Raw genomic sequence first — 19,692 nt, 5'->3', positions numbered from 1 at the left:
ATACATTATACTTCTTTTTATTCTGTCAAGCATTCCTTGTTCTACCCGCACCTCATCTGCCTAAATTTCTTCTGTCATAACAGTCTTCAAAATTTAATTGCCAATCAGAATATTTTGCATCCTCCTTCCCAGTCTCTTTCGGGTTTTTCTAAAAATCCTCTCTCCTAGCCTATTATGCCTGTAGCTAATTTATTGACTTCCCTTTTCATACATTACTCTAACATAACAGAAGGTATAAAATGCAAAAATGTTGTGCAAGTATTTCCAAATCTTATAACCTTTAAGCTGTTGTTGAAGTGTAAATATTTAAAAAATGTCTGTACCCCCAGCCATTTACATTTTAAGAATTTTGTGTATGCAAACAGGAGAGTATATCATAGGGAGTGAATGTGCTCATTGATGTATGTAATGTTTCATTGATACAGGTATGTTCGCATAGTTGAGGGCATGATCCATGATGCCCTTACCCTTCATCACCGTGGGGATGATGGCGGTTACAGCCAGCGAGTGAGTGGTGGGAACAGCTCGATGAACTCTGGAACGAATGGTGGTGGTACCTTAGGGATGCAAGGCTCAGGCTCATGGGCTGGTGTCGCTGGAGGTGGCTGGGGCTTTCACCCTCGGGGAGGAGGGCGGCCACTTCCTGAAGTATACGTTCCTCCTCACTTGTATGGTCAGCTAGTACAACATCAGAAAGGATTAGATGTGCTGGTCCGTGAAGTAAACTTGCCGCATCTCTTTCAGGTAATTCATTTCAAGGTTTTGTCATTACCACTGGGATTCCTTTGAATTTTTTAATAATATTCTTGTTTCATTTATGGTGATATTTCAATAGTTCATCTTCTGTATGTGTGACTTAAGCAGACAAGCTTATGATATGGTCATTTTTGTCCTCATATCTCATAATTAGGTATCTGATATTGTAACAATTTATCCGTTTACCATCATTTGTCTTGCAAGTAACAGATAATGGAAACAATCTTAAAAAATGAAATGTAATTTAGTATAAAGACCGCATGTTTGAATGTTCGAAGAAATCCTTGCTTTGTTCCTCAATCCTTAATTTGATTTTTGAGTGCAAAAGTGTCATCATCTGCTCAAATTCATTGGGAGTTATCTAGTTACTGGACCTACAGTAATGAGTCAAGGAATGTTTAATCAATGATTTTGAGACTTAAAGAATGGCCACACACATTTACATGATAAAGAGGGGTGTGGCAGGCACAGTATCTAGACTGATGAAATCATTCATCAATTGGACCAAGAACTGCAATCTGATTGGTGATAAGTGTTCTGGCTGATAAATTTCCTCTCTTCGGATGCACCCCTATTTACATGATTTTTATGGAAGAGCTCGGAAATCTCAAATTGTGTGCAAAGGTGGGCTCCAAAAATGCCAACCTACTAATGCAAAGAGCAAAGGATGTTAATTGGATGAGCATTTTTGGATTCTGATCAGCAAGACAGACCTTTCACCTAGTGGCTATTTTATTATTTTGCACTTGAAAGAGTGGCTTGGTGGACAATGGTTGGAACCACTTGTTATCTGATTCAATTATGAGGCAAAGAACTTCTATGCTTAGGGATTAAAGAAGCTGGTGCAACACGACGAAAGGTGCTTAGAAGAGAATGGTGATTATGTAGAAATTTGAAGTAGGTTTATGAAAAAACAAGAACCATCAATAAAAACATTTTCTATCAAATAAATTTTTTTATGATCAAACAGACCTAACTAAATAATAACCCTTGTAGTTATGCCAAACAGTGACCAAGGGGATAGATACCAAAACAGATGTCCACTTGTTGGTGTAATAGGATATGTTTTGCAGAAAAAAAATTACATTGATAACATTTTTTTACTACGTAGTAAATTCAGTGAATCAAGTTAATTTTTAAGGCATTATTTATTAATTTTTCAGGTGATAAGAATGCAGCTATGCACAATGGATGATGAAATACTCTCACTTAAGGCTGCTTTATGGGCTGTTGGGCACATTTGTACCAGTGGTCTTGGTGTTTCTATTGTGGAATCTGAAGGTGTCATCGGTGAGATAGTTCGTTGTGTGACAACTTGTCCAGTTTATTCAATAAGAGGGACCGCAATTTGTGTTCTGGGACTGATTTCTACCACTAGAAGAGGATCTGATGCTCTATCCCGTGTTGGTATGTGCAGTTATAATTCTATTACATGCTGCCATAAGGTTGGCTTAAAAATAATTATTAAAGTTAGTTTACAAATATGGAACCAGCAGAACAAATATGGAGAGAAAAGCTTTAAAATGTTGTAAAAAATAATTTCAGTAGAAGAATAAGTTATGGAAATTTTTTGGAATAAAATTCAGCAAAATATTTACAATAGTGACCCCTTGCAATAAGGTTGACTACCATTGAATTAAAGTAAATTTTGAATTTATTTATATATTTATTATTTCATCTCATTATTTTACAATAGTAATATATATATTAGATATGCCAAAGAAAAGCAAAAAAAATGTGTACATACATTTTGAGAAATGGCTATAATAAAATTACCGTGTCTCATACCTTTTCAAAAAATATTCATTTAGGTCATAATAAGTTGATTGAGAGGTAAATGTGTAGGTTTGAGAACTGAAGTATGATCGCTGAAAATACAGATACGCCGGTTCATTTATTTCATAAACAGTTTTATTGGTTGTGCAAACCGGGCATCAATACGCCACCTCATTTCATTATTTGTTTGATTTGTTGTGCAGGCTGGGCATCAATACGCCACCACCGTCATGAGAAATGGCCTGTGATAGAAGAGGATGCTGAAAGTGATGACTCCAAATCAGGTGCATCTGATCCTACAAAGCTCCTGTGGACCTCCTGGAGGGATGAGACGGATTCTTGTTCCACAGGCCCGGCATCTGGGCCTTCATCGGCCCCTGAACATTCCCCCCTGTGGTGGGGTGACCGGCACTCGATGCACGTGTCCTGTCTTGTTCAGCCAAGCTCGTCTCAAATTCCAGTGACTGGGTTCACTCCTCAGGTGGGCCGTCCTCAGATCTCATTACAAGCCCTTATCCCCGCTTTCTTATCAATGCCATTGCATTCATCTCCCCCCTTCTCTTCATCAACATCTCTGCAGGCAACCTCAAGGTCCCACTCCAGAATGAGCCTCTCTGCTCAGGGGCTCCCTCACTCAGCGAACAGAGTACCTGGGAATGAAGAAGAAATAAGCTCTGAGAACATGAGGCAGGGTAACTTCTACATCCCAGATGATGGCGACAGTGAAAGTGTTGGGAGTATGGGTTGGTGCAGAATTTTTTACATTTTCAAATTTTAATTTATTCAAATTAATGAAACCACTGGGTTGCAACCTTCTCTCACCAGCACTTGTCATTCCAAGATTACAGTTGTTCAAGTTTTTAATAGTGGTGAATATTAATTGTACCATTGTTTCTGGTTATAAAAAGAAAATTTATATGAGCATAGACGCATGACACCCTATTTTAAATTTGAATTGTAACATGTTTTGACTACAGTTGAACTGTTATTCATTCAGTTTAATGATCTCTGTGCACTACTAAAACATTTTTTGAATTGCTATTTTTATTTATTATTAATTGAAATCTGCAATAGAAACATAAATGAATTCTTAATCATGTATTAGGCTGAGTGAGATATTGCCAATATTTATTATAAGGCAAATTTATTGTGCTATTTATGGAATATTTGTCTTATAAAAGCTTTTTTGAAATGGCACTTTATTGAATTACAGGCCCTGAAGACAACACTAATGATGATTTAACCTCAAGGTTTGTGGGTATTCTTGGTGAAAAAGATTATCGACCAAAGTCATCTACTTTGCCATCTTGTCGGCCTTCGGTGGCTGGACCTTCTGTTCTTGGTATTCCCATAAGAGGTATGAGCTCCAACTGCTACCGAAGCTTAAGTGAGAGCAAAGGCCCATACATTACACATCATGGCTCAGGACCTTCTGGAGATAGTATTTTAGCGAACAGAGGATCTTTAAGGCACAGCACTGCTTCACAGGTATGAGAATTAGTCTGTAACAGGAATTAGGCATTTCCTTTTCCCTCTTAGAATGGAGTATTAATAATAATCAAATACTCTTGCTATGATCCATTGACATCACTTTAACATCCACAAGCGACTACATGTGGTAGTGTTGCTACTTAGCTAATCCTGTCCTTTAGTTATTTGACGGAAGGGAAAATTCCTTTGAGAATTCTTTACTGCTGTATGAAATTTATTTATTAATTTTAAAATACACAAACTAATATTGTACTTGTAACTAAATTGATAAGAGATGGATGAGACAACATCCACTGAGATGGGTGTTGGTTGGATCTAGATAAAACCATTCTGCAAGCACGTCCTCAAATTCCTCATTCTTTGCTGTGTTTAATTTCTTACTTCTTTTGTTGGCCTATTGTGCAGCATTTTAAATGGCACCTCTTTGCGCTTAACTAGTAGAGAGAGTAGATGACGACATGTTTTAGATCATTGCTATTTCATTTTTTTAAATTTTATGATTATTTTCTAAATTTTAAGAATTTCTAACTTCACTTCAAATGATAGAGATTTTCTCCTAAGTTTTATCTTTTTGACTTGCAGTCTGTACTGAAGACATTCCAGTGAACCTATCACCATGGTTGTGAATAATCATCCTCACTGGTTGTCGATTGTCCTAATGCTGTGATACGTAAATTAGTAGAGGGAGGATTTTGCATAGAAAATACTGATCTCCTGTGGTATGACAGAATCCTTCAATTATTGTTAGATTTTCGCGCTTCAAATTTCTTGAAGCATGCAGAACTTATAAAGCTCACATGTAGATTTCCAATTTCATAATCGTTGCATGTTAAATGCTAATGGCATTACACTATGAAGACAGTGTCAATCAAAAGAGGAGCATGCGTAAATATCTATTACCAAAATAATCATGGGTGTCATATCATTTTAAGGTGCTCCATATGCCAGAGGATGTTGAGGATACATTCTTAGTGAATAAAAATTGAAGAAAAAAGTTATTCTGTGGGATGAAGGTAAATTGTTAAGAAAATGGTGTATTAAAACAGATGATTAGTGGTAACAAATCCTGCAAAACTACAATGTGCGGGGCAAAAAATGCCATAGTTCAGATGTAATGAAATCCTGTTGACAATGAAATGAAAGGCTGGTTCCCTCAAATTCATTTCAAGCATGTTTTACTGTATTTATAAATCATCTCATTATAGGGATTTAATCAAGATGGAGCTTCAAAATTCCTGACCGAGAGTGGGGCAGGAAGTGCTGGAATTATAGTTGGTGGAGGAGGCAAGAGTCGTTCCAATAGCTGCACTGATTCCACTACAAGTGGGGTGAGCTCCTGTGACTCTGCTCATGCATCACGGACTCTTGCTGGGTAAGTTATTACCAACATTTATGTATGTAGCAGGTGATTTTGTGACATTAATTTTCAGTTTGAAAGATCAACATCTTTTCAAAGGCTATAAATGTTTAATAGAAGGCATACTTCATTGATTGTAGGATACCTCAAGGTGCTAGTGACATAATCATTTTGAAGTGACATAATCATTTTGAATGCATTAGATATTTGGTCATTATTACAATATGCATCCATAAATTTGATGTATACTATACTTGAGAATCATTTTTCTTGTTTGTTATGCATCATAGTCAGTATTTTAATATCAATTATTGAATGAAAACACTTTGACTTTATTTAATTAGAAAATTTTGCCCTAAATTGCAAGATTTCATGTTTTCTGGTGGTTGTTGTAAATTGTACTCATTCTTTGTGTATTTTGAGATTAAATTACTGAAATGAAAGCACCTTGTTCCATTTTTAAATTTGTTGAGTAACTATTGGGAAGTAGGCGTTTGTATCCTGTTTTTATCAGGCATTTTCAGTTATGGGCTGAGGATTATTATACTTGTTTCACTGACATTATGTTTTAGTGTATAGAAGCTAGTCAACATGTTATGTTGATTTAAGGTTGAAACAGGCATAAAGAAGTCAGTTATGAAATTTAACTGAGGAGAAATGTATCAGTGAAATAAATTGAGTCTTTCGACTTTATTCAGACTCCAATTTGGTCGCTGTATCATAGGAATGTATGCATGCTTCTTGTGGACAATGGATTTTCCCTTATTCAGGCAATGTTCCTAGGCTTCTATAATTCATCCATTTATTATTTTTTGGCTTATTTACCTATTTCTCAGGGGCGGTGTCCCGGCTCTGAGTTCAATTCCGAGCTCAGCCTCCCTGAATACATTGCGATCTTCATCACAACAGCGTCAATCACAGTCCAGGAAGAGCAGTGTGGGAAGGAGTAGTGTCTGCTCCCTTCAGAGTGATAGAGGTAGTTGAAGTGTTGTGCTCTTGTTATTTAGGTTTCTTTTTCATCTGTTTTTGAATAGTGAATTAGACTTGTCTTTAATGAAATGTCATTTAAATGTGTTTTTGCCTATTTTTATTATGATTGCTTCTCTGCACACTTCCTCTTCCAGTTTTCCTTAACAAGTCTTTAAAAAGTTACATAATGCTCTGTAAACTTAAAATGAACGTACCTACAGCCGTGAAACAATGGAAAAGGGAATAGCCTAGACTATGAACTTGATTGGAACTGGGTTTAAGTGGGGGTATGTAAAAAAAATGTGACAAATCAGGGGAAAATGGGGAAAACTCACACAGTCACTTGGGTGTGTTTGGGGAACAGTGACCCATGTGTATGTCATTCTCCATGAAAAAATGTCAATATAAATAAAGAAACAAGACTAGCAATCACTCGATCACTAGGATGTGTTAAGGAATAACAGTCACTCTCATGAATCACATTCACACACACACTCAGGGTTTGCAAGGATATCTAAATGGTAATGTATATTTTTTCACTGCCCATGTTTTTTTCTTCTTGAATGTTGACCATGGTGAATGGCGTCGCAATTGTATGAATTTGTAAAAGAATTAGTTTCTCATAAAATAAACCTAAAACATATGCAAATGCTACCAATGGTCTAGAAAATATTGGTTCATATTTAAAATTTGAATGAATAATATGATGATGGAAACTAATTTCATCTGGGCCACATTAAGGTTGTAAGATATATTCTTTAGTCGTACATTTGATGTTTTCCTTGTGTTTCACTGCAGGTTGTTAATTTGCCGGAATCCCATGTAGGATATTGAAGTTTAGATGAAGCGGTATAGAGTTTTGTATTTGTATTACGTAGTAATATAAATACAAAACTCTATATCGCTTCATCTAAATCTATTTGTATTATGTAGTGAATTTGTAATACAATATTCCACTGGCCTTTGGAGTACCCTTTAAACCAAAAGTAAACAACTAGCATGGGATGTTTAATTTATGTAAAGTATATATTTTGTTTTCTGGAGTATGCCCTTGTCATTCTGGGAAGGAGACATACTTTTTGACAGCTATTGTGTGGGACAGAATAAAATAGTTAGTACTCCTTTTCTCTTCTCTCCATCGCTTCAGTAGCATTCATTAGGTGAACTCAGGTGAAAAAAAGGTCACTCCCCTATGGTCCCTGAATATATGGGAGCATTTTGGTTGCTGTTTCAAAAGGGCTTTGAGAGGGAAGGGTGCTCTGGACCTTGTAAATAGGTCTTATTTTTTTACTCCCTTGTGTGGGCATTTATAATCTTCTCTTTCCTTACCTCAAGAGTGCTGCTAATATGTTTCAACTGAATTGCATTGAAAGAGTTGACAAAAACTTGCAATATGTGTAGGAATTCAAGATCAAAATGCTCTATCCTAATGTATCATATTGATATTCTTTCATCTTGACCATTCAACCTTCAAAATGAATTTAATGTGCTTTGGGTGCAGTGGGATGCTTTTTTAAGAATTGGATATCCGAAACTCAATTCTAAATTCATACTGTACATTTGTAAGTTTGCAGTGTGCAATCACTCGATGGTATGCTATATATTCTGGAAAATTTTAAAATAAACGATATTAACAACTGGCCACAGGGCCAGAAATTCAAATTTCATTGTAGACTTGTTCAATTTATCTATTCTAAAAACACAAAAAATATTAAACCTTTGGCTGAGAACTGATCTTAGCAATGCATTACAGGATATTTTGAATTAATTAGGATTTTAATAATTAAGAGATTTGACTATATGTTGAAATATGTTTTCTAATTAAATTTCATGGCTTTTCCTGCTGATTCAAAAATTAGATTTAATTTTGTTTACCATTGAATTGTTTGCAATTGAATGATAATTTATTTGTGTGGTATTTTAAATTAATACATTTTTAATATTACTATCCCATTCTTGTCGTGCGTGTACATTTGGCTGATAAGAATGAATGGTTTTTCAGAAAGTTATTTTTTGCATGCAAAAATTTTTAAAGACCATGTCACTAATACTAATAATTCATTTGACAGGCTCTGTTGGTGGAACTAGTCTCAGTGGTTGGGTTTTATCGATGGGATCCGGCTTACGTGGCAGTATGGGAGGGCTAAGTGGAGAAGGGGCCCGTGGATTTGCAATGCTCAGGCTATTAAATAGGTCTCGGCGGCCGCAGCCAACCACTCCGCACCTGTTTTTCTCTAGAACCTCTCCATTATGTGCTGATCTTGCCCTTGGCCGTGACTTACTGGAAACATGGGTACCTTCACGCCGTGGAATTGCCCTAGGTCTTGGTCTTTCTCATGGAATCCAAATAAGGCCACAGAATAGCAGGGGTTTGAAAGTTCGCTCTCTGGATCGTAACATCCGTGCAGGGTAAGTGAAGTTGCCGAACATTAGCAGATCTGGGAGAAAATTTATTAGTACCCTGAAACTACCATGCTTCATCTATGTGGTTGTGGTGGCTTTAATTTCAATTGGTGTTTCATGAAAAATTGAATTTTTGATACCTCAGAGGGTATTTATTTCAATTTTTTAATTTTCTTAATGCATGTATCTGTACTGGTTAAAAATACTGGGAGGATGCTTTATATTTTCATCCCAAACTCCTCATATTACACTTTTGGAAATGGGCAGCTCTTATTTTAATTCGATGTCACTTCAGCAAAATTAGCATTGCAATGTTAATTTTATTTCCATTTAAGTTGGTGATTTTACCGATATGAGAATCTATCTATATATGACATTTATATCTGAGGTACTTTTTTAATTTTTTCCAACTGAGTCATAAACTGCGAAGTGATGTTAAATAGGCTACAGTAAGCTTTATGAAGTACCACCATTCAGAAATTTTAAGTTATCCTGTCATTTATTAAGACACCATTGAGCAATAAACCAGCAAATAGCTGATCATTTAGTGACATGGCTAGTAAAAGAGATTTTTTTATGATCTTTATAAATACATGTATACATTTATAGGTTATTTTTGTTTGCATGGTCAGTACCTACAGGTATTCAAATATGTTAACTTTAAGTCAAGTACAGCAAACTCAATTTATTATTTAATGGAAAACTAAAATATGTGGAAAATATGGTTGCGATGTAAATGGATTCAATTTGTACGATTCAATTTGTACAATTCAAAATAGTTTTTAAAAAAAGTGACTCTGGTTAGGAAACAAATGAAATATCCTTTTTCATTCCTTGCGATTAATTTTAGTTTTTAGTTTTATTTTTGATTAATTTTAGTTTTTTCAGCAATAGATGGTTCAAGTTTCTTTCATTTCATATGTCATTTTTATAAGAGTGGAGTCATAGTTTTACATGAGCACAGAATTATCATCAAATGAATAGCAGAATATATTGCCAGATAGCCAGACCAATCAGGAAATAACAAATGATTGACAAAATATTGCTCATATGGATTCATATTTATCATATGATACTGATTAAAATAATGTATTGTAGATAATGAATGACTAATTTGTTGGATAGTAAAGCTATGGATTTGCTTAGCTGAGTTCTAAGGACTAGTGAATGTGAGGGAAACAATAATGGGAAAGCATGGTAGTATAAAAAGGTTTACATTAACAAATTAAACAACTTTTTATTTTGTGATCAAAATTGAAAAAATTTAAGAAAGCAGAGGTATTTCAAATTTACATATATTTTTTTAGTAACAAAAACTCTCAATTATCCATATGTGAATTGACTGTTTAGTGGATTATCCATGCTTTTTCTTCTAAGCACCTGAAAATTTAAATAAAATTATAATCGTAGGGATAATTAAAATGAATGCTTTGAATCTTTGATGTACTTATAAAAAAATAAATGTTTGAAATACTTTTCCTTAAAAGCTGTTACTTTCACAAAATAAAAGGTTTTCAATTGTATTTAATGATTTAATTTAATTATTTTTGTTCTATTCTAACTTTTCCATTATCACAATCACAATCCCTGAAAATTCCTTTTTCTCCTCTAAGGCGAGCGAAGACGAGGGTAAACTGATAACTTCTTGGCCTGACACAGAGATGGCATTCAAATCAGTGAAAATTTATCATTCTTGCCTGGGTGCACATTTCATCAGTTCGTAAGAGAAGTTAAAACTTGTTCTCTCAAGTAGTTTGCTTGCACGTATTGTTGCAGTAAACGTCTATCGTGTTTTTTGTTAAATTAGAAAAACTTGAATATTGTGTGGTCATAAAATACTTAGTTTTGGATGGATTAACCTATTAGGAAATTCTTCCAAAGTTGACGAAAGTGTATGGGGACTCTGCTCCTTCATTGTCAATCATTAAAAAATGGGCAGCTGAATTTAAGCATGATCGCTCATCCCTCAAAGTTGACTCACGTGTAGGATGGCCAAAAACTGCGAACACACTGGAAACCATTGAAAAGGTTCACGATAATGTGTGGAACGATAGGCGAGTTAAGGTGAGTGAAATAGCTTTAGTCGTGTGGATATCGGAAGAAAGGGTGCAAAACATCTTGCCCAAAGAATTAGGGATGCAAAAGCTCAGCGCTAGGTGGGTGCCGCATTTGCTGAATGTTGATCAAAAGAAAATGGATGGGATTGGATTATCACCATGGATGAGACATGTATCCAACACTGCATGCCAGAAACAAAACAGCTGTCGAAGCAGTGAGTGGAAGCTGGTGGTTTAGCACCAGAGAAAGCAAAGTTGAATGCATCTGCTGAAAAGGCCATAGCCAGTGTGTTTTGGGATGAGAAAGGGGTCCTGTTAATTGATTACTTTGAAAAAGGCAGAAGAATTACAGGCGAATATCGACCCAACTCCAACCTTCTAGACCAGCTGGATGCAAATTTCGTGAGAAGAGGCCTGGCTTGAAGAAGAACAAAATCATCTTTCACCAGGACAACCTACTGTAACCTGCTCTCAAAGGTGAATTGGCGATGAGAAAACTGCAGGATTTGGGGTACGATTCGCATGGCCATCCTCCCTATTCTTCTGATTTGGCATCCTCAGACTTCCATCTGTTCCCAAACTTGAAGAAATATGTGTCTGGGAAGTGCTTCGCATCCCATGAAGAAGTTGACGGGACCATGGGTTGAAATTTTCATAGCCTTCCAGACTCTCACTTCCTGGGAGGAATGGAGGAACTGATGTTGGGGAAACGCTGGACTAAGTGTGTTGTAGTCAAATGAGATTATGTGGAAAAATAGCCATTTTTTTTAAACTGAAATGTGCAGTCTTTCATTATCAGGCCAAGAACTCTTCACCCTACCCTTGTAGCTAGCCTTACAATACAACAAATAAGTTATTAACTATCTACAATGCTTTATTTAAGACAGTGTCAAGTGATGAATACGAATCTGTGTCAGTGATCCTTTGTCAATCCTTCACCGGTCATTGTTTTTTTTCGGCTATATGATTGGTTGAAAATGTTGTACCGTTCATAATGGTAGTTCTGCTCTGAAAAACTAATAAAAACAAAAAAAAATTAATTCCACCCTAATAAAAATGGCTGAAAAAATTGTACTTTCCATTGTTAAAACATGGGAAATAATCATAAGGAACGAAAAAGGAAAGTCTCTGTATAAATCCCTTCATATACCAACCATATTTTTTGCATATTTCGGTAATCTTGTTTTTTTTTATTATCAGTGCTTCATCATGCATCCATTAGCATAGATAATCGAGAGTTAACTGTTTCCAAGTTTCGAAGCATTTAATTTTATTTACAATTGCATTTTTATTAAAATTTTGAGGTGCCAAGAAGAGAGAATAACGTGGATGATTGAGATTTTACTGTAGTGTACCCTCTTTTTTGTGTTTGTTTGTTGCAGCTTACCACCGGAATTAGAGGCCCCCCTCCTTCGTGCTCCTTCCACATCTCTAAGTGCTGCATCACTAAGGTCTTTCACAATGCCTTCAACGAGTGAGAATGATGGTCCCTGTTATCGTGGCATTGCTTTGCCTAAAGACCTCCTGAGCATTTTTCCAGCAGAAGATGTGGAGCATGAACAAGATGCAGACATCCTTAAGGGAGCATCGGAGGAGGGGAAGGAAGTTGGATCAGAGCTGGAGATGGTTGATGAGGAAGAGGCCATTGGGGAGGCAGCTGAATGTGATACAGTGGGAGAGAGGGGTCCCGTTTCTTGGTGGAGGATGGGCATGGTCAGAGATGGGGTGAGAAGGAGATATAGGCATGGCCGGAAGGTTGGCAGCGGCATATATGGGTCATCCTTTGCCGAATTGATGGAGGAACTCAGGGAAACAGGTCAGTGTGCATAAGTAGAGTTCCAGTATACAGTGAAACCATGCTGTTTTGCTATTCAAAAGACAAAAAATTGGCCTTTGAAATATCCTGGCTCAAAATAAATGAATTTAGTTCCTTAATGGCACATTGGAAAGTGAAATAACATGAGAGATTTATCAATCCATTAAAGTTTGAAGCATATTTGTCTTACATGTCAATAATTCAAGTTTTTAATTATAATAATAAACTCCTGTTCATGGGAGTAAATTGTCATGCATTGACTTCTTGTTCTCTTACCCACCCATGAAAACAGAACACCACTCATGAAAAAAGAACAATTAGTTTTTGTGACATGTAAGAGGGCTGTCAAGAAAGTAACTTGTATTTTGGCCTAGCGTGGCAGTAGATAGGGATAGAGCCATCTTCTTTATGTCTAAAAGTCCCTACACTCAGTAAACATCCTGCTGTTGTAGTGTGCAGACTGTGGTTCTTCTACTTTGATCATTGCAAACTATTAAAATGTGCACTCCAATAAAACATCCCAAGAGTTTTGAAGTGGTCTGTGATTAAGTTTTTACTGGTAGGAAACACGAGCCAATTGAAATTCATAGGCAACTTTGTGAGGTGTGCAGAGATGGTATAATGAGTGAAGGTAAAGTGAGGCAGTGGTGCATTCAGTTTAAAAATAGGGGCACTAATGTTCACGACAAGGACCACTGTCGTCAGCCTAGCTTTGTGACAATTTAACTGATGGGTGGCCAGTTCTTGGACATCATGGACATTAGTCCATTGACTCTCAAACTAGCAAAACCACTGATGCACAACATTGGCACTCATCACGTAGTTGGTGCACAGCACAAATTTCCTGATTAGTGTTAGCAGCTTTGATGTTTGTTGCCATTAGAAACCTTATCACTAAATGGATTTTGCACATGGTGAGATTTCCAATTGTATTGTTATCTTGACTCGCTAATATAAACAAATGACAAGCAGTGCGGCCTCCCAAACACTGCAGCTCAAGGTGTAATGTCCTTACGTGTGTGGCAATACAGCAAACATTCGGCTCCCCCATTACTTTGCTTGCTACACGCAAACGTATGTTACTTTCTGGGCAGCCCTGTTATTAAAACAGCTTCCGTTCAACTCCTTTTTCTCTGCCATTCAGAATATTTTACCATAATCATTTTTATCCAATTTTAGCCAACCCTTTGTAGAATTAAGGGGAAATTTCTTTTGTATTTGTTGATATGGGGACAAGTGGATTAACTCTTGAACTGGAGTGATCTTATTTTCATTATCACCTAAGAAAGGAAACCTGTACTGAATCAGCACTACATTACTGCATTTATTTTAACATTTATTGTTCATCTAGTTGATATGTGCATGTTTGTCCAAATCCAAATTATCACTTCATCTTTTCATGAAGAAGTACATAATTTTTACAGCTGTAGTTATTTTCATATGAATAATTGTGCTTACAATTTGTGTAATAATCTCTGTAAGCAAGCATTAATAACAATTATAACTAAGCATAGTTAACAGGTTTATCTGCGTGTAAGAATGCTGTCCAGGTTACCGTCTCCACCTCAATTGTGCCCGGTTGCTGGAGTTTTCTTGGTATCTCATGGAGGACAAGTGCTGATACTTTGGCTTGGTTTTATGATGTCTCATTAAACTGAATGTACATTTAACCTCTGGTGAAAGCCAGAAGTCAGTTTTATAATCTCTATGTTCATTTTCCAAGAAACTGCGGGAGATGCTGCTGCAGTAACTTGTAACGGAGTTATCTGCTAAAATGCATTTCAATGCAACAATTTCAGAGTGTAAAATTTTGGAGTGTAAGAGGACGCCACGATGGCATAACTGGCTAAAGCACTCTGCTGGATGTTGAGGGATCTGGGTTTGAATCCTGGTCAAGGTGAATGATTTCTACGCTCTGAAATTGTTGTATTGAAATCACTCAATCGCTCACTGTTGGCAAGAACATTTTTGCTAATTCTGAAGTATTTTTAGTAATTATCCATTTTTAGTATATTCCATTTTTAAAAAAGCTGTAGAATTATACTCAAGTGTCTTCAGAATAGGCTGTTACTTTTCCAATTAAAAAGGTATTGTATTTATTTTCCCAGTTTTTCCAAAAAAATATTTTTCTCAGAATTCAGTGGTGAGGCAAACATTATATTTGGGGGATGGGTGGGGTGCATGACACTCAAGAATGTATGGTAAGAAAACTGTCGAGGGACATTCATCAAATACTTGGATGAAGTAAGATTCCTTTAAATCAGAAATAAAAGACTTCTTCTTTGATAGTCTGCCTATCATCCTCAGATAATGCGTCAATAAAAATCCATATTAAAAGATTGACGAATCTCCTGCTGTTTTCATGCTCGTAGAAATGGCATGAACATTGACATGCTTAACAAGTAATAATTTTTCTTGTTTTACCAAAATTGGATGAGCATTTAGTCAGGTTAACTGAGAGTTGCAAATTTCTAACTTGAATACCTATGTTCTGCATTTATCATTTTTATTTTATGATTGTGAAAACACTTCATCCTTATTATGGTGTCACTGATGTTGCATGCTTCTTATAGGGGAAGAAGAGGAAAGTGAGCTGGAGGATGCTCGAGAGATTGGAGGGGAGTTGGATGAGGGTGGAGTGAGGGTTGTTGGTACCAGTATTGATTCATCGGGCTCATCCTCCTCCTCCTCGTCACCCTCTTCCTCTGTCTCCATGGGGGAGGGTTGGGTGTGGCGTGGTGGAGGAGGGCACCGCTCAAAGAGGGGAGTGGGTGGTGGAGAAGTCTCCATTGGACCCCACCGCCCAGATCGATGCCTTGCATGTTGTGTCAAGCTGTTGGGACAACAAAGACGGAACACACGACGGTCTCGGGATGTATCAACAGGTTCATGTCGTAATAGAACTGGTTAGTTTAGAATTTTTGCTCATTTTGTGCTTATATTTCTGTGCTGTGAGATAATCATTTTATTCATTGATTTACGATCATTTTATTCATTGATTTACGAAGATACAGAGAGCAGTGGTGAGAAGTATCTGGCTTCTGGGGAGAAGGAAAGTCCTTTGGCCCGAAGGCGGAAGGGAGTTACCCTTTCAATGATCCCCAGTAGTGGTGTTAGTGTTGGCAATGTGGTGACAAGGGCCAGTGATGCCAGTGGCAGCAGTAATGATACAGGTAAGCTTTTCCTTCTAGCGTTATTATTGTTTGAAATCACCTACGGCCAGCCTGATTTTTTTCAGTAAGTTACTGCTCCTAATCAATTCAGTGGTATATTTATTATACAAGGTGCGTTCCACAAGTAATGCAATTGAATTTTACTCGCCACTCCTATTGGTCGAAGTGGGATCAAACCACTTGGAGTAGGTGATGTGGGGGGACACTAAACTTTGTCGCTAAACTGGTCTCAGTACTCTCCAAGCTGTGGAAGCGGGAGGACGTCAGTTATTGTAAACCTCTGTGTGCCGACTGTGTCACGAAAAAAATGGAATCTACTATGATTGAGCCATGTTATGTGATTAAGTTTTGTGCTAAACTGAAAAAATCTCTTGAAGAGACCCACAAAATGATTCGTGAGACTTACAGGGACTCTGAAATCTCTCTTGAATCTCTCCTCCTCCAATTTTTGAAGCTTCAAGTTAAGGGAAAAGTATGAATTCAGCAAAATACCTTGAATTTAATATTCTAAATGGGTTGCCATTTTGAAACAAATACCCTGAAGTATAGACTTCAATCACTGCTTCTATTTTGGTATAACACTCACAGAAATTAGGTAATTAACTGCTAAAATTTAATGAGTAGGTTTAAAACAAAGTGGCGTGGCCATTAGGAGATGGAAAAAATAGTCCCTAAATCATCTGGAATGGATTAGTTAATAAATAATTATTAATCATGATAAATGACCATTTTTGGAATAATAATTGTAGATTATATTCTACAAATTTAGGGGTTGAAACACTTGAATAAACTTCATTAGTAAATATGTTGTATCACACATTATGGATAATGTTGAAACTTTAAGTGACTATAAAAAATTGTAGATTATCATACCTCTATGAACAATTATAAACCATAGAATTAATGAGAATTTCTCTCAAATAAGTTCTTCAACTCTAACCATATAAGATGATTAACAATTATCGTAGCACAAATGAAAGCCATGCTATTTCCCACCATAGTGTGTTATTGGTACAACTCTACAGGATAAATAGAAATAATAGAGTTATTTCTCTATGTGAGTCCATTGATTAGAAATTATCTGTTGTATTAAAATCTAGTGACAGCATTAAGTCTTACCATTAGTTACATCTATTGATAATATTTTTGATGGTTTTTTGAGTATGAATGTAATCCTTCCCAATATTTTCCCCAGTATTTTGAACAAAAAGTGGGGGAATATGACAGGAATATATGTAGCATAATTTCACTAGGGGTATTAATTTTTAGTTTTTCATATATTTATTAAATACCTATAATTGAAATATAATTTATTTCATTTGCAGGAACATTTCAAAAGAGTGAAGAAGTTGTGGATGAAGTGGATGGCTCAAACTCAAAGTCTGTGATACGTAAAGAAATTTTGAAATACATCATGAGAATGAGCAACCCTCTGTGGTGGAAGTTATCGAGGCAGACGTTGTTATTGTAAGTGAATGGCATTAAATGTTGTAACCTCATAGAAAGGTGTTTTGGATCACAGTGCATGCGATTTTTTTATAATGTTATATATGCTTTATGATATATTAATGGCAATTATTTTATTTTAGAATGTAATATAAATGTCTTAAATGATTCTATAAATTAAAATTAAGTTAATATAATTTAGGTAATCGGAACATATACACTCAATATTGATGTTTCAATGTGCTTCCAGCACCAAATTGTACTGATTGATGGGCACTGCGAGTATATTGGCAGTGGTCTCAATTGTTTATAATGGTGATGTATGACAAGTGACCATGTTATTGTTAATGGTAAAGATTGTGTAAAAGTGAAGCTCCTAGTGGTGGAGTGGAACAAAGTGGAAAGGGTTTCAATTTACAATGGATCAATTCCATTGTTTGAATTGAGAGCAGGTAATTGGGTTCAAGTAGTTAAAAATTTGAAAATACAGGGTGCGTCAGATATCTCTGGACAAATTTCAATTTGAATTTCCCACCATATCGTAGTTTAACTGGAGGTCACAATTGTTGTTCTTTAAAGCTATAGGCATCTAGTAAACAGTCATAACCTCAAAATGGCCAAGATGTTATTTACGAGTGCAGAGTACAATCAAAGAGCCGCTATTATCGAAAGTGTTCCCGCTGGGCGTTCACCCAGTGAAATAGTACTGTTCTTCGGGTACCCCATATCAACTGTTCACGATATTGTGGCTAAGTATAAAGGTTCGGAGAAGTCTGGGGAAGGTTTTGCTAACCCGGGGAGGAAATGCTCAGGCGCTGATTTCAGAGGAATTGTTCAATGTTTTGCAAATTATGAAGAATGTTGTGAAACCTGGATGGTAACTGTGGCCTGAGGGAGACAATATGTCTTTCAACAGGATGGTGCACCAGCTCATACGAGTCATTTAGTCCAAAACTGGCTGTCAGAACTCCTTTGTTCAAAGGAGTTCTGATGCCTGATTAGCCTGGACTTGAACCCCCTAGACTATTATGTTTGGAGCATTGTCAAAAGAGTTGCCAGTAAGACAAGGCACCCTAATGTCGCATCTCTACACACCGCTATCGCAGCAGCATTCGCGAATATAGACAGTGCTGTTTTTAAGAGTGCGTGCGATCAATTCAGGACAAGATTGGAAGCGGTCATTGCAGCTGAAGGGGGCTACATTGAGTAATGTTACTCTCGATTAGATACCACTACTTGTGTGTGAAAGGATTTTCATTTGTATTGTTTTTCATACATTTGCCTTTAAACAAAAGTTTCAATTGTCCTGCTTTTACTGCCTTACCCTGTACATTCCATTTCTCCACTTCCACTTCTCGTACAAATTTAATCCAAATTCCTCCTTGAATGGGAACATTTGTAGGTATTGGTATGTGAAACCTCTGGCATGACCTTCTTTGGATACGAAACTAGTATGGGTACTAATAAATATTTAATGCACCAAATCGAAGAAGCAGTAATGGAACTGCAACTTGAAGTGCTTGGGTGTATTCTCATCCTTACCTCTAATGATTTGAAGTGCAGGTGAATCAGATTGCTGTTCCATGTCTGCATGCTTGTTCCAAAGTGCTTCTGCTGAATGCATCAGTCATTTTGGTTTTTGTGGTGCAGGACTAGGTGCAATTTATCAAAAGGTACCAGCAGGACTGTCAGGAGTGTTTCAATGAGCGTTGATGTAATGGGAATGGCAGAAAATCCCATCAATCCATATTAATTGGGAATTGCTAACAGGCCCCTGGCGATTCAGAGAGTAAATTTAAAGGCGTAAATATTGACTGAGTTTTTTTATCATTTGGACTCCTGGATGCAGAAATATATCCTAATACTAATATCTGTCGTAGATATTTCTGTGGGTTTAAAATGTTCTAATAGAATGCTAGATAATATTATTAGTTCAAGATACCTGTCAAGGTAATGGCAGTGTCTAATATTAAATATAGTGCTGAATAAGATAAGAATTAGTGTTCTTAAATACTTGTGTTAATATGTCCTGAATTTAAAATTCTTTTGTAACTCATTTGTTTATTTTAATATTCAAGACATTTGTAATGTTAAAATTTGTTAATGACATTATTTTTTATAGTTATCTATAAATTAGACTCTCTTTCCTTTGTACCTCTATGGTTTTCTCAATTACATGCTGATTGCTGTTTAAACTTGTCTATAATAATTGATTAATTATATAATTTTTATTTGGAGTATTTTTATGATGGTTTAGTATGGCTGTGATTTTTCTCTTTTTTTCCTTTGTATCAGGTTAAAGCAGAAGCATCCAGAGTCATTCCAAGATGTTTGTTTGTATTCAGAGGTGTCAGCTTGTTTAGGCTCTGCTTCTTATCGATTAATTTCAAGGCATTTCATCCAGGAACTATTTTTTGACCTTACTTTTGATGAGGTAATATATTATTT

General features: G+C 36.2%; 1 protein-coding gene across 2 annotated transcripts in view; it reads left to right on the top strand.

Moving 5' to 3' along the window:
* The window catches only part of rictor (rapamycin-insensitive companion of Tor), a 52,893-nt gene that overhangs the window by 29,979 nt on the left and 3,222 nt on the right, over positions 1 to 19,692 (top strand). The window contains exons 17-29 of one of the 2 annotated variants that reach the window (XM_071587678.1): positions 426 to 744; positions 1,920 to 2,163; positions 2,736 to 3,013; positions 3,113 to 3,275; positions 3,746 to 4,020; positions 5,229 to 5,395; positions 6,217 to 6,356; positions 8,419 to 8,758; positions 12,192 to 12,625; positions 15,199 to 15,531; positions 15,640 to 15,798; positions 17,124 to 17,265; positions 19,540 to 19,678. In XM_071587678.1, coding sequence (XP_071443779.1) covers positions 426 to 744; positions 1,920 to 2,163; positions 2,736 to 3,013; positions 3,113 to 3,275; positions 3,746 to 4,020; positions 5,229 to 5,395; positions 6,217 to 6,356; positions 8,419 to 8,758; positions 12,192 to 12,625; positions 15,199 to 15,531; positions 15,640 to 15,798; positions 17,124 to 17,265; positions 19,540 to 19,678 — 3,133 coding nt within the window. Of the gene's footprint in view, positions 1 to 425; positions 745 to 1,919; positions 2,164 to 2,735; positions 3,014 to 3,112; positions 3,276 to 3,745; positions 4,021 to 5,228; positions 5,396 to 6,216; positions 6,357 to 8,418; positions 8,759 to 12,191; positions 12,626 to 15,198; positions 15,532 to 15,633; positions 15,799 to 17,123; positions 17,266 to 19,539; positions 19,679 to 19,692 lie in introns of both variants that reach the window. The other variant, XM_071587677.1, reaches the window with a different exon arrangement.

Source organism: Hetaerina americana, unplaced genomic scaffold (genome assembly GCF_022747635.1).
Source record: "Hetaerina americana unplaced genomic scaffold, ioHetAmer1.1.p SCAF_3, whole genome shotgun sequence".
Lineage (NCBI taxonomy): Eukaryota > Metazoa > Arthropoda > Insecta > Odonata > Calopterygidae > Hetaerina > Hetaerina americana.
The sequence above is the reverse complement of the archived record's forward strand: the minus strand, read 5'-3'. Positions and strand labels throughout refer to the sequence as shown.